Raw genomic sequence first — 13,964 nt, 5'->3', positions numbered from 1 at the left:
AAATAATTAAAATGAGCACAACAAGTTCATCAGCCAACCTTCTTGACATTTCCAATTCATAGTGTGTAGATATTACCAAGAACATGTTAAAAACAGTTAAACTATGTTGATTGTAATTATGAAGTAATAATGTAAATGTTACTAGATACTGATCCTGGAACAGATTGATTGCTTATTTGCAAATCATTTTTTATATTGTTGTCATTACCTTGGTTGAACACCCCAAGAAGCTGGTCTCATTGGCTGTTGGTTTATCAGCCTGGGCCATCACAACTTTTGGACCCCAAGGTGTTGGCTCCTCTTGTTTTCTCTGTCCAGAGACAACCCGAGCAGTTGGCTGGTTCACCTTCTACAATGAGGTAAGGAGGCAAAATTATCATGAGAGATACAATTGTATGAAAATTGAAAAGTGTGCAGTTCAAAGAACTTACTGCTAATGTAGTTTATTTAAAACAGTAACAAACAGTGTTGTGCATGCCTGTATTTTGTGGCGCTACATACAAATTTAACAACAAAACCCAAATATTACAAGATGCTCTTTTTTTGCCCCATTCCTTTACCTCACAAAAGTCTGTTTGAAGAAACGGCCACTCATCACACAGAGTCTTGTCATCCCCCTCCGGTTGAGCAAACTGTAATGACATAGTAAGAATTATATGTACAATACAATTGAGAAATGGAAACACAAAACTACATTTTCTTAAAGGGAACTTAGAGAAAATATCAAAAGAATAGAGAACCGCACTCTATTCACTGAATGTGTGTAATCATCACATGTTGTATGCAAATTACCTTGCTCGAAGGCACAAAGACGCTGCCCTCCAGAGTGGCTGGCACAGCAGCTTCTGGAACAGGTCGAGGAGGAGGTACGCCCTCCAGAGTGGCTGGCACAGCAGCTTCTGGCACAGGTCGAGGGGGAGGTACCAGCTTCGAAGGTTTAGCAATCCTTGCTGGAGTTTGAAGTGCCTGGAAAATAATTGTAAATCATTGGCAAAACAATACCTACACAGAGAATGTTGGACTATCTCTTGTAGTAAAGGCGAAATCAAAAAATAGTTGTTCCTGTGTTTCAACCAAAAAAAAGTACATATTTCAATGAGAAATTACCAACCTCAAGGCGGGCCTTCTTTCCTTTGGAGACCACAGCCGTGGTTCCATGTGCCACCTTCCGTTTCTATCATAATGGAAGAGAACGGAAATGACAACAGTTAATGAAATATAACACATTTGTTATCAATGCAACTATCTGTACCATACAATGTAAAGCTTGTCATATAGGATTACAGGCGCTATTAATATGTATGCACTCACAAACAGTTAATATTAAAATCACACAAATTACCTTTGAGCGATTCCCCATGGGGACGTCAAGGTTGGATGGAACAATGCGATCCATTGCAGCCAACTTGTCAGTGCTAAACCGGATAGGGTTTAGCACGACAAAGCACTCCCTCAGGACCAGAGGAGGCACACAAACCTAGAAAAAAACCCAGAATTGAGCCATTGACCATTTGCCTTATAGGAATAGCATTTAAATGAAACAACAAATGTACGCATCATTACGGTTTAATTTCCTATCAGCTATCATACCAATGTACAAACCTCATGAGGAAGGATCCGCACGGAAGACTGATCCCAGTCCTCAGGCGCATCCCAGGACTCAGGTTGGCTGCGCTATAAACACATAGGGGGAATTAGTATTCAATAAATGTGGCCTAACTAAAACTAAAGCTCTTCAAAATTGTATAACTTTTACCTTTCCGCGACGTCCGACGACAGTTTCCTTGAAGGGGTCAAGGGGACGTGGACGTGAAACCTCTCCCTTCACAACCACGGTGGTAGCAAAGGGTCTCACAGTCGGGGGTGACTTGGGAGGAGACACAGGCGGAGGTGTAACAGGCAGAGGTGACTGTAGCTGCTGAAAGGAGAAGTGCCACAGAAGCTTCGCGAGAAGCGGCATCCCCAGATCGTCACTCAGGTGGATCTATTATAATGAGAAGCACGGGTTATTATTGAAATAAACTGCTTTTGCCATATAAAAATGACATTACATGAATTTCTCACGTGCCAAGGTATAACACGACTTACCCCATCACGACTCCACAAGGCACGTGAGTCCAGCGGAAAGCGGTCAGCTGTGACGCAGTACTTTACATCTGCAGAAGAAAACAAATATTAAACCATACACTATATACATATTTTACACGTGGTACCAAGAGGTGGTGTTGATACACTAAAAGCTTTCCTACAAAGATATTCTATACTGACATTATCTCTTAATCATTTTTACATACCGTTCTTTGCTGCAACGCGACGAAATTCCTCTCGAAGGAATTGTTGCGGTGCCAATTCACTCGCCAGCCGGGGAGGGAAATCGAGCACAAACACCTGATCCACACAAAAGTTTTGGATTACACACTATACAATTCTGTTCAATAGTCTGCCTTGAAAATACACTTTATTTTGTAACACAAAAACTACCTTAGGCCATCGACTGCGGGCAGCTCTCAGAAGTCCATCGAAGGCAACTCCAGCCGCTTCGATGCCGGGCGTCGCCGTGAGGTTGTTGCTTGGAGCCAGCAAGCAAACGATGTCGGGGGTTCTGGGGATGTCTGCGTTCAGTCAACCAACGCACGCAGATGCGAGTCGCCCACAAACAGCACAAACTATAAATAAGGACAAATAAAAAGTTGTCATTCCACTCCAAACATATTCCACAGCTAAATTATACATTATTTTCTGAAAGGTCTTTGACAAGTTTACCTGCTTATCTGGAGACTCAGGAGGGAGATCCAATCGGTTGAACTTCCCAGTGTGGGCAGAGACAGGCCAAGGCTTGACACGGTGACGTGCTCCAGTGCCATGCACTAATAAAGAGACAAATTCAACGCAAAACTAAAATGAATAACTTATCTCGAGCTGTTGATCTAAAAGTCAAACATCACACATTCATGCAATAGAATTCTGAGGAATATAAATGAGTTGAAAACATGCATCATTGTATCTTTACGACTACATACCAGGCTCGAAGCCTCTGGCCAGAGTCGTTGCCATGGGAAGAATCCCTTTCCACCTCATCTTGGCTGCAGACGAAGCGCGCGAGGCACGAGGCATCTAATGATTTCACAATAAGAAAAATAGAATGTTTCAAAATAGGTACAAGATTTCCCTTTACAAATATACATCAAGAAAGGCTGCATGTACAGAGATGTATTTATGTAATTATAACCATGTGTTTTCATATGAAATGAACATTAAACAGAACAGATATGTGCAATAAAAACACACATGCACAAGGTGTTCATGTGAAATCAATATATGGGCTAAAGCACAGCATTTAAAACACATTGCATATGGTGGACAGAGGTAGAATTTAGACTGTTGGGCGGATGTGTGCGTGTAAAAAGGAAATGTAACACGACATTTCAGCATTTAAAATTTCCGAATCACAGCCAACTTATAAAGCTTTCATCAAAGAACAAATTTAAAGCCAAATTGAATGACATAGGCAGTACAGAAACCATTTTCCCAAAAAAATCTATTAATAGAAAACTAAAATGCTAATTCAGTGAAAACCCAACCAACACCAAGTAATATAACCAGCACCTCACCTTGAGTTGAACGGCGGACGATCTCCTGTTTCTCCTTTCAACACATGACCAACAGACCTACCTTGCTTGGACAATCTGAAAATCAGTATACAGCCACACAAGACACAGCCCCACAGACAGACAGACACAGACACAGACACAGACAGACAGACAGACAGACAGACAGACAGACAGACAGACACACAGACACACAGACACACAGACACACAGACACACACACACACACACACACACACACACACACACACACAGACAGACACACACACAGACACACACCCTAACCATTTTCCAAAAAAATGTATTGATGGAAAACTAAAATGCAAATGCAGTCAAAACCAGCATTAGTAATATAACTAGCACCTCACCTTGAGTTGAACGGCGGACGATCTCCCGTTTCATGACCAACAGCACAGCATTTAAAACACATTGCATATGGTGGACAGAGGTAGAGTTTAGACTGTAGGGTGGATGTGTGCGTGTTAAAAGTGAATGTAACGTGACATTTCAGCATTTAAAACACATTGCATTGTATGGACAGAATCCACCAGAAAGCTTTTCTGTGGTACTGACGAAGAAAGAAGAAAGCTTATGCCATAACTGCATCAACAAACCGCCAAAGCAACCATGCCAACTTAATACAATAAACTGGGTAGCTAGTAGCCTACCCGTGATACACAACTAAGCTGCACGATTACGTTGTTTTTCACTGACAAAGAAAGCTTTTCTGTGGTAAAATGGCCGCCTAGACGCTGCCATCACCACATCATGTCAACAAACCGGGCACTCACGAAGAAAGAAGAAAGCTTATGCCATAACTGCATCAACAAACCGCCCAAGCAACCATGCCAACTTAATACAATAAACTGGGTAGCTAGTAGCCTACCCGTGATACACAACTAAGCTGCACGATTACGTTGTTTTTCACTGACTTAGACAAAGAAAGCCTTTCTGTGGTAAAATGGCCGCCTAGACGCCGCCATCACCACATCATATCAACAAACCGGGCACTCACGAAGAAAGCTTAAGCCATAACTGCATCAACAAACCGCCAAAGCAACCATGCTAAATTAATACAATAAACATAATTATCCATTTCATAAGGACTTACCTTGACAACGAAGTTCTTTGGTTGAACCGCAAAGTTGAAAGACAGAACGTACTCGAATGAATCCGCTCACAATATTAATCCGTGGAAAGGAGAGCAAAAGGGTCTATCTGAACAAAGATGTCTCAAGCAGAGAAAATCCGATCAGAGAGTGAGCCGTGCCGTGCGTCGCTGACGATAGTCATTCAACTCGCGAAGCACCATGGGAGTATGCCACGCCCACACCTGTACACATGTTGTAGATGTGTTTCTCTGCTCTTCATACCGGACATCATCTCCTGACTTCTTGCTCGCCAAAGTTTTAAAATATCAGTGTAAAAGCTATAAAATAGGCTATATAGGGACATTTTAAAAGTATAACAAAGATGGAGGAGGCTATATAGGGACATTTTAAAAGTATAACAAAGATGGAGGCCTATTATTTACATACTATTTTAAAATGAAAGAGGGGTTTTGCTTTATATAATGTGTTTATATTGTATTAATTGCTGGAGGAAACCCATCGCAAACTCAAAAACATCTGATATTGTTTCATATTTACACAAATTGCCCATGCAAAAAGGAATGTTTCTCAATTCGCGTTCTTTTCTGTACTGGTGTGCCTGCGTTGGGACCGTCAAATATCCCAGGATGCATTTCGCATTCCTGTTTGATAATATCAGTGTAAAAGCTATAAAATAGGCTATATAGGGACATTTTAAAAGTATAACAAAGATGGAGGCCTATTATTTACATACTATTTTAAAATGAAAGAGGGGTTTTGCTTTATATAATGTGTTTATATTGTATAAATCGCTGGAGTGCGTCGTTGCTGACGAGAGTCATTCCCTGTGTGCAACTCGCGAAGCACCATGGGAGTATGCCACGCCCACACCTGTACAGATGTTGTAGATGTGTTTCTCTGGACAACATCTCCTGACTTCTTGCTCGCCAAAGTAAAAAAGATAAGATTGACGGATGTCCAAAACGGGAAGACTGAATAATACAGTTGGTTGGTTTTGTTTGCGTGAAAATGGATACAACCGCAATGAATGCCGGGAAAAGCCCGGAAATTCAAATCAAACAATGGACAGAGAGGCAGAGAACTTCGTGTATGGTTCGTTCATTGAATATTCCAATTTAACAAACCATACACGGATTCGGAAAAAGCTTTTATTTCATGATTTGGATTGTGTTTCTCAATTCGCGTTCTTTTCTGTACTGGTGTGCCTGCGTTGGGACCGTCAAATATCCCAAGATACATTTCGCCAGAGGCGGACAGAGTACACAGCTTCCTTACTTGAGTAAAAGTACAGATACCCCTTGCTAAATTTTACTCAAGTACAAGTAAAAGTACTACAGTCAGATGTCTACTTAAGTAAAAGTACTGAAGTACTTGTTTTTAAAAGTACTTGAGTATCAAGAGTACAAGAGTATGTTTTCTAAATATTGCATTACTACTGCCACAGTGCTTACATTTATGTATAGAAACGTCCTACATGGAGTTATGAAAAATGTTAACACCTTGGAGAATGTAAAAGGAATTGAAAGTAAAATCAAGTAATTTTCATGTTTTACCATGGCAATAGCACAATAGTATACAGTATAACAGTATACTCAAGAACATAAAAACAATTGCTCAGCTTACATAAATATGCAATATCAGAAAAGAAAATTCAGCTAACAATTCTATGTATGTGTGAGTTTCTCCGTTTTTTTATCAATCAAATCAACAATCGTCTCTCATCTAATTCTGACCATGGAGTTGGCTTTGGCGGAAAGCAAAGGTGATTGCTGATAGGCTGAAGGCTGTCCTAATCAGTTTGAGAGGGAATCACGTTTGAGAGGGAAAAAACAAATTGAGGGTTTCCGTGATTTTTCTTTTCTCCTTTTATTTTTTATTTTTCAGAAGGAGTAACGGGTACTCACGGTTATGGATAGAAATGTAACGGAGTAAAGAGTACAATATTTGCCTCTCAAATGTACTTGAGTAAAGTCATGAGTACTCCCAAAAAATGATACTCGAGTAAAGTACAGATCCCTCAAAATTGTACTTAAGTACTGTACTCAAGTAAATGTACTCCGTTACTGTCCGGCTCTGCATTTCGCATTCCTATTTGAAAATAAAAAAAGATAATAAATAAGATAAGTTTGACGTATGTCCAAAACGGGAAGACTGAATAATACAGTTGGCATTCCATATGACTATTCCAATGTAACAAACCATGCACGGATTCGGAAATACCTTAATTGCATGATTTGGATTGTGGCTTTGAATAATAGCTAGCCTACAGTGTGTACCTCGTCACGCACTCAAGGGCGTACACCACGCCCACACCTGAACAACGCCCACACCTGAACAGATACAGTCAGGAGACCACTGTGTAAAACATCACTTGCCCTGAGCAATCTTCTGGACAACACCCCTACACTCTTCTTGCCTCGTCCCGCCTCGTCTCGTCTCGACCCGCCTCGTCTCAGCTTTTTTGTTCTCAAAGTTCAAAAGGTAAGATTGCAATTTCTGTAAGAATTGAAATAAACGAATTGGCGGATGTCCAAAACGGGAAGACTGAATAATACAGTTGGTTTGTTTTGTTTGCGTGAAAATGTGATACAACCGCAATGAATGCCGGGAAAAGCCCGCGAATTTCAAATCAAACCATGTACAGAGAGGCAGAGAACTCCGTGTATGGTTTTATTTGAAATCGCGTCCCTTTTTCCCGGCATATATATTTGACGGTTCTATCAAACGCAAACAAAACATGCAACTGTCTTGCAACAAGCAATTCAGTCTTCCCGTTTTGGACATCCGTCAATGTTTGGATTGTGTAATAATAACTTGGATTGTGGCTTTGAATAATAGCTAGCCTAGCGATCATCTACGTTCAATGTTCATCTATGTTCAGTTCTCCCATAAAGACTCGATCACCGATAAGTATGAACAGGATTTATTTAAATAACGACATGGGAATATTTTGCATGGTAAATCTTTGGCATGAGCCCCGTCACTGATCCAGGGTGACGTGCGGACTCGGCGTATCCTGCCAGGAATAGCAGGGGCGGAGCCTTCCCCTGGACAAGTAGACTGAGGCCGACCTGGTGGTGGTGGGGTGGATGGAGGTGCGTCGAACGAAGACCTGAGCAGCAAAAACATGTTAGACTACTCTTTATAGAGCAGGTGTAGGCAGGTGATTGGTAGCTGGTGATTGGTGATTGGTGGCCAGCCGCGCGTGATTTTGAGTCCTCATGGTAGAACTACCAGCAAGCTTAACATTTCTCCCATAAAGACTCGATCACCGATAAGTATGAACAGGATTTATTTAAATAACGACATGGGAATATTTTGCATGGTAAATCTTTGGCATGAGCCCCGTCACTGATCCAGGGTGACGTGCGGACTCGGCGTATCCTGCCAGGAATAGCAGGGGCGGAGCCTTCCCCAAAAGAGAGGACGTAGGCCTACGCCGGAAATAGGTGATAACTCGGCATGTCCTGCCGGGACTGGCAGGGGCGGAGCCGACCCCAAAAATAGAATAGCGAAAGGGGGTAATGAGAGCATACATACCCGCCGTAGAAGAAGTGGACAAGGATCTATACTGCTTCTGGAAGATAATAAAAAGGCATACCCAATATACAACATATTAAGAGTCAATCATAAATCCCGTAAAACGATAAGCTTAAAAACCGTCAGCGGGATCGATGAATCACGTAAAAGCAATTGAGCTTAAAAATACCATCAGCGAGATCAATTTAAATCTAGAGCACTCTGCAGCTGTTACGCAGCGAGCCACGAGTGCTTTCGTGCTGTACCAACTGCCGTGGTCGATTCACTCTCCGGGGTCGCTGCGTGACCCGAGTGCTTTCGCGTTGAACCACCGATGTGGTCAACGAACTCACGAGTGCCCTTGATGTGCCACCGACGTGGTCACGCACTCACCGGTGTTGCTGCAGCAAATATTGTGAACTTCCGTGTTAAACACCGACGTGGTCAACGAAATCACGAGTGCCCTTGCTGTGCCACCGACGTGGTCACGCACTCACCGGTGTTGCTGCAGCAAATATTGTGAACTTCCGTGTTAAACACCGACGTGGTCAATGAACTCCGAGTGCCCTGCACTTGAGCTTTTGATATTATGCCACCGACGTGGTAATTAAATTTGCATGTGCCTGAGTAGTGCCCACCGACGTGGTCAACGCACTACCAGGGTTGCTGCAGCGAACGTGGAGTTCTGTGTTGTACCGCACCGACGTGCGCAACGAACTCACGAGTGCTTGAGTTGTTCCCACCGACGTGGGCAACGCACTCACCGGATTTGCTGCAACGAACGTAGAGTTCTGTGTTGTACCGCACCGACGTGCGCAACGAACTCACGAGTGCTTGAGTTGTTCCCACCGACGTGGGCAACGCACTCACCGGGGTTACTGCAGTCAAACCATGGGTACTAGATAACGTGCCACCGACGTGGTCATACTCACGAGTGCCCTTGATGTGCCACCGACGTGGTCACGCACTCACCGGGGTTGCCGCTGCAACCTTGAGTTTTATTTTCCTATGTTACGCCACTGACGTGACAGCGAACTCAAGAGTGTTTTCTAGATGATCCACCGACGTGGTCACACTCGCCGGGGTTGCTGCAGGTTAACCTGAGTTATGAAACCGAATTTTGCTTTATGAATTTAGTACCTGATAACCACCACCGCCGGTAGTTGCGAATAGTGTTGCTTTTGGCAATGAAAATTATGACTAAGTCGTCATCAACAAACCTTTATCGCGTGAGAAAAACGAGACTGGACGCAACGTGGATGCTGGGTGTGTGACAATAGCTGTGATTAAATGCATAGTACAATATAGTTGGCGAATAAAACAAGACTAAAAAGTGTTTTACGAAAATAAGACTGCTAAAATGTCTCTTCATTTTCGTTGACCTAAACTAGGCGATAAAGACTTATAACATTATTTTGTTCACCTGGAACTTCAACTGTTCCAGACATAACATCAATTTTCAACCGTTTACCTTATTTAACAAAACTACGCACTTGTAACTTCGATAATATCTAAATGGAATTACGATAACACTGGAAAGAGTATGAATGTAACTAAAACTAATAAAAACTAAAATGACAGCTTGACACAAGACTAGACTAACACTAGAAAGGAACAGGCCGCCATAAACAGCTATGGTTGCAAACGTGTAAAACCTGTCTTAACCGACGTTAGAGAGCATCGTGTGCGCTTGAAGAAAGAACCTAGAACTCGACCGGATGTAGGACGTTGAGTACTGTGTTGTACCGCACCGACGTGTGCAACAAACTCACGAGTGCCTGAGTTGTGCCCCAATTGTGCGTTGACATGGTCAACGCACTCACCGGGGTTACTGCAGTCAACCATGAGTAATAGATAACGTGCCACCGACGTGGTCATAGTTACGAGTGCCCGAGTTGTTACCGCTGCGCTTTGGCCAACGCACTCACCGGGGAGTTTTATTTTTTATTTCTATTTTTTCCATGATATGCCACCAACGTGACACCGAACTCAAGAGTGTTTTCTAGATGATCCACCGACGTGGTCAAACTTGCCGGGGTTGCTGCAGGTTAACCTTGAGTTATATAGCCAAATTTTGCTTTATGAGTTTAGTACCTGATAAACCACCACCACCACCAGTAGTTGCAAATAGTGTTGCTTTTGACACCGAAAATTATGACTAAATGTCGTCATCAACGAACCTTTATCGCGTGAGGAGAACAATGCTGGTCATATGACAATAACTATGATTAAATATGTAGTGCAATGTTGTTGGCGAATACAAACGAGACTGAAAGTGTTTTACAAAATAAGACTTCTAAAATGTCTTAATTTCCGTTGACCTAAACTAGGCGATAAACTAATAACGTTATTTTGTCCAACTGGAACTTCAACTGTTGAGACATAACTACGTCAATTTTCGACCGTTTACCTTATTTAACAAATCTACGCACTTGTATCTTTGATAATACCTAAACGGAATTTCGATATCACTGGAAAGAGTATGAACGTGACTAAACTAATAAACACAAAAATGACACCTTGACACCAAGACTAAAACTAGAATGGAAACAGGCCGCCAAAAACAGCTGTAGTAGCAAACGTGATGAACCTGCCTTAACCGACGTTAGAGCATCGTGTGCGCTTGAAGGAAGAACCATGAATTCAACCGGATGTAGGATTCGTAAGCTGTGGAAGACCGCCTTCCCAGCCGTTTGATAGACGCGACCGGCAACCCTTGTTCAGCGGCTGTGGTTGCCGCTCCAATCCGGGAGGAGTGGCCAGTGTAGAGGGGAGATGGTAGGCCGCACCCTTCTACCACCATCGCGAGATGGACTCTGAACCACCCTTTAGGCATTGGCAGGCCGCAAATAAACAGGTGATTCGGGGACGTGCGTTGCCGAAGCTTGAGATAAAGGAACATGGAAGCGTAAGGACAGGGAGTTGTTGATTCTTGAAATGATAATAGTAACAGCTGCTCCTAGGCTATCGCTTTTAGATGGAAAAATGCCTTGCAAGAAAGAGAAGGTGACATCGGCGAAAGTCAGGCCCCGTGTAGGGGAAAAAGTCTGAGTAGGAGACGTGTACGCCTTTGCGCAAGAACGCATAAACCCAAGAACGCGTGAACCCGTAGAACGCATGAACCCGTAGAACGCATGAACCCGTAGAACGCATGAACCCGTAGAACGCATGAACCCGTAGAACGCTGTGAGAAACACTGACTCGAGTAATATGTTAAAATAAGGATGAAATCTCCCAGCCCTGAGGGAGCACACTAATCTATTCAAAATATCGAGTGTGAGTTGGAGTGGCCAACACACATAAATAATTGTAATACACCAAAATTGTTAACTGTCATACATAGCTAAACAAGCAAATGAAAAATTAAATACCCCGTGTAGGGGAAAAGTCTGAGTAGGAGACGTGTATGCATGGACGCATGAACGCATGAACCCGAGAACGCATGAACCCGAGAACGCTGTGAGAAACACCGTCTCGAGTAATATGTTAAAATAAGGATGAAATCTCCCAGCTCTGAGAGAGCACACTAATCTATTTGAAATAGAGAGTTGGAGTGGCCTACACGCGTAAATAATTGTAATACACCAACATTGTTAACTGTCATACATAAACGAGCAAATGAAAAATTAAATACCAACGCGACTGAAGCCATTAACAATAAGACTAAGTAATAATATAAAATGATACCATAATGTACCTGTTCTTTGTCTTTGGATCTTTTATTTATAAATAAATCAATAAATTGATCGATATGTGAATCGCATCGCGAGCAGAGGAACGTGAGAGTTAGTGAGCAGCAGCTGAACCAATCTAAAAGTCCCTTCGTCAATAAAAACCTTAGTGATATTCAGTTACCACAGTGCCTAAAACCCATCAACTTCATTCATGTTAAAGTGAAAAGAAAAACCTCAGACACAAGAAGTTAACCGAACAGTGCACTAGGCCCTCTCGAATGCCAGGCCGAAACAACATGTCTCGCTACGACTCCTTTCAGCTGCCCACCCCTCCTTCTCCAGCAAAAAGTAATAACAGAAAACGGCTAATAAAACGCTTGAGGTGGCGTTATGAAGAGAAAACGTACACATTTTAGTACACAGTATAAAGATAATTATGAACCTTTGATTGCGAACCTAGAGTTCTGTGTTGTACCACACCGACGTGTGCAATGAACTCACCGAATTCAACCGGACATAAAATCCGTATGCTGTGGAAGACCACCTTCCCAGCCGTTTTGACGCTGCTTTGTTATCGCAAAACATGGTTAGACGTTAACGCCGCCATGCTTTGCCCCACAGAACGCTAGCTGCTACGATAGGGTAAAGCTCGAACAGCGCAGACGACTCTGACCCGAGGGCAAACGTGCCAGCTTCGACTGGCCATCTCAGCAAACCATTGCCCTTGGAAGAAACCCCCTAACCCGACCGAGGGAGCCGCATCCTGAAGCTGGATTGGTAGAGCTGTGAGAGAGAATACGCTGCGGGGGCTAACGCGGGGGCTAACGCGGGGACTGCAGTAGCCATGGTAGCAGGGCAAGTGCCAGGTGCGTAGCCTGTGAAGGCGGAGGAAGCCGAGCCTGATGGTTGCTGGAAGTAGAAAGGCGCCGTGGCGACTGACGACAGCGGGTTGGGGGCCTGGACCCGTCCGGGAGTTCCGCATGGTGTTTCGACGGCGTCCATCCTGGCGCCAATGCTTTGCACCAACTCGGCGAGGGTTTGTAGAACCAGGCGGATGTCCGTGTTGGGAACTTGTTGGTGGTGTTGTTGAGGATACCGGGGACCGAAATGAACGGCTTTCTGCGCTCACTTGCCCGGACCAGAAGTAGTAGGCCGACCAGCACGAATCCAAAGTTATGACCTCTTGGTGTGTATTAACCGACGTAGCAACTAAGCGACGAGAAATGCGAGATAATCAGAAGCACAGTAAAGCAGCAGCATGCGTCGAACGAAGACCTGAGCAGCAAAAACATGTTAGACTACTCTTTATAGAGCAGGTGTAGGCAGGTGATTGGTAGCTGGTGATTGGTGATTGGTGGCCAGCCGCGCGTGATTTTGAGTCCTCATGGTAGAACTACCAGCAAGCTTAACATTTCTTTCTTTGCCGTTGGGCTCACGAGAGCGGAACTGGCGGGCGTATAATTGAAAATACATTTCCCTACATGCATCGCTCCCGCACACTCGAAATCCGTACAGAAAGGATTTGTATTTATCTTCGCGCGTTATATATTATAAATACAGCGTAACGCTGTATGTATACCAGCGTTAACATCTAATTGTAATGTTTCTTTAATACAGAAAATGGCCGGAAAGTCCCAAGCGGACCTTCCAGCATCGGACCACCCCGAGACAATTGCCATGAAGGCTGAAGCAAGCATGAACTATGTAAGTTATCAACATTTGCGTCTTTGCAAACCTAAATGAAGAAAATTCCATTTAATACTAACTTAGTTTTTTTTTTTGTAATAGCACATCTGTGTAGACGAAATCTACACCAGGGAACAGAAGGTGGACCATGCGTACAGGTTCGGTACGCTGGTGTGCGAAAAGACCATCCACTACACCGAGCGGGAGAAGGCACACAGAAAACAAGTGGAATTCCTTCGGAGGGAGGTTGAAAGACGTGGCAAAATTATCCACCAATTGGAACTGGACCTGGCGGCATCCGAGGCCAGCTTGTCTGCCTCGCAGACAAATCTGGACGCCACACAAAATGTTAAAAAAAAATGCAG

At 43.4% G+C, this 13,964-nt stretch overlaps 1 protein-coding gene and 1 long non-coding RNA gene across 3 annotated transcripts; one reads left to right on the top strand and one right to left on the bottom strand.

The window, feature by feature from the left end:
- Nucleotides 1-723: 723 nt before the first annotated feature.
- Nucleotides 724-2,312, bottom strand: LOC115548008 (uncharacterized). Of its 2 annotated transcripts, XM_030362568.1 has the most exons (6): nt 2,089-2,312; nt 1,757-1,984; nt 1,603-1,674; nt 1,343-1,477; nt 1,112-1,174; nt 724-966 (listed from the first exon to the last, which is right to left on the bottom strand). In XM_030362568.1, the coding sequence occupies exons 2-6, from the start codon at nt 1,958-1,960 to the stop codon at nt 751-753; spliced, it is 690 nt and encodes a 229-aa protein (XP_030218428.1). In that variant the 5' UTR covers nt 1,961-1,984; nt 2,089-2,312; the 3' UTR covers nt 724-750. The 2 variants fall into 2 exon arrangements, with proteins under 2 accessions (XP_030218428.1, XP_030218429.1); XM_030362569.1 differs by lacking the exon at nt 2,089-2,312 and having other exon boundaries at nt 1,757-2,058.
- Nucleotides 906-13,940, top strand: LOC115548009 (uncharacterized). The gene is made up of 5 exons (XR_003977459.1): nt 906-935; nt 1,582-1,664; nt 1,780-1,978; nt 13,531-13,617; nt 13,702-13,940. It is a non-coding gene; the product is annotated as an uncharacterized LOC115548009 (long non-coding RNA).
- Nucleotides 13,941-13,964: the final 24 nt, after the last annotated feature.

Source organism: Gadus morhua, chromosome 7, assembly GCF_902167405.1.
Source record: "Gadus morhua chromosome 7, gadMor3.0, whole genome shotgun sequence".
Lineage (NCBI taxonomy): Eukaryota > Metazoa > Chordata > Actinopteri > Gadiformes > Gadidae > Gadus > Gadus morhua.
The sequence above is the reverse complement of the archived record's forward strand: the minus strand, read 5'-3'. Positions and strand labels throughout refer to the sequence as shown.

Coding starts and splice junctions, on each gene's coding strand:
- LOC115548008 (XM_030362568.1), bottom strand. CDS start 1,960: ATGCCGCTTCTCGCGAAGCTTCTGTGGCACTTCTCCTTTCAGCAGCTA. Junction 1,478..1,602: donor TGCGGATCCTTCCTCATGAG/GTTTGTACATTG, acceptor GTTTTTTTCTAG/GTTTGTGTGCCTCCTCTGGT. Junction 1,175..1,342: donor CCATGGGGAATCGCTCAAAG/GTAATTTGTGTG, acceptor CCATTATGATAG/AAACGGAAGGTGGCACATGG.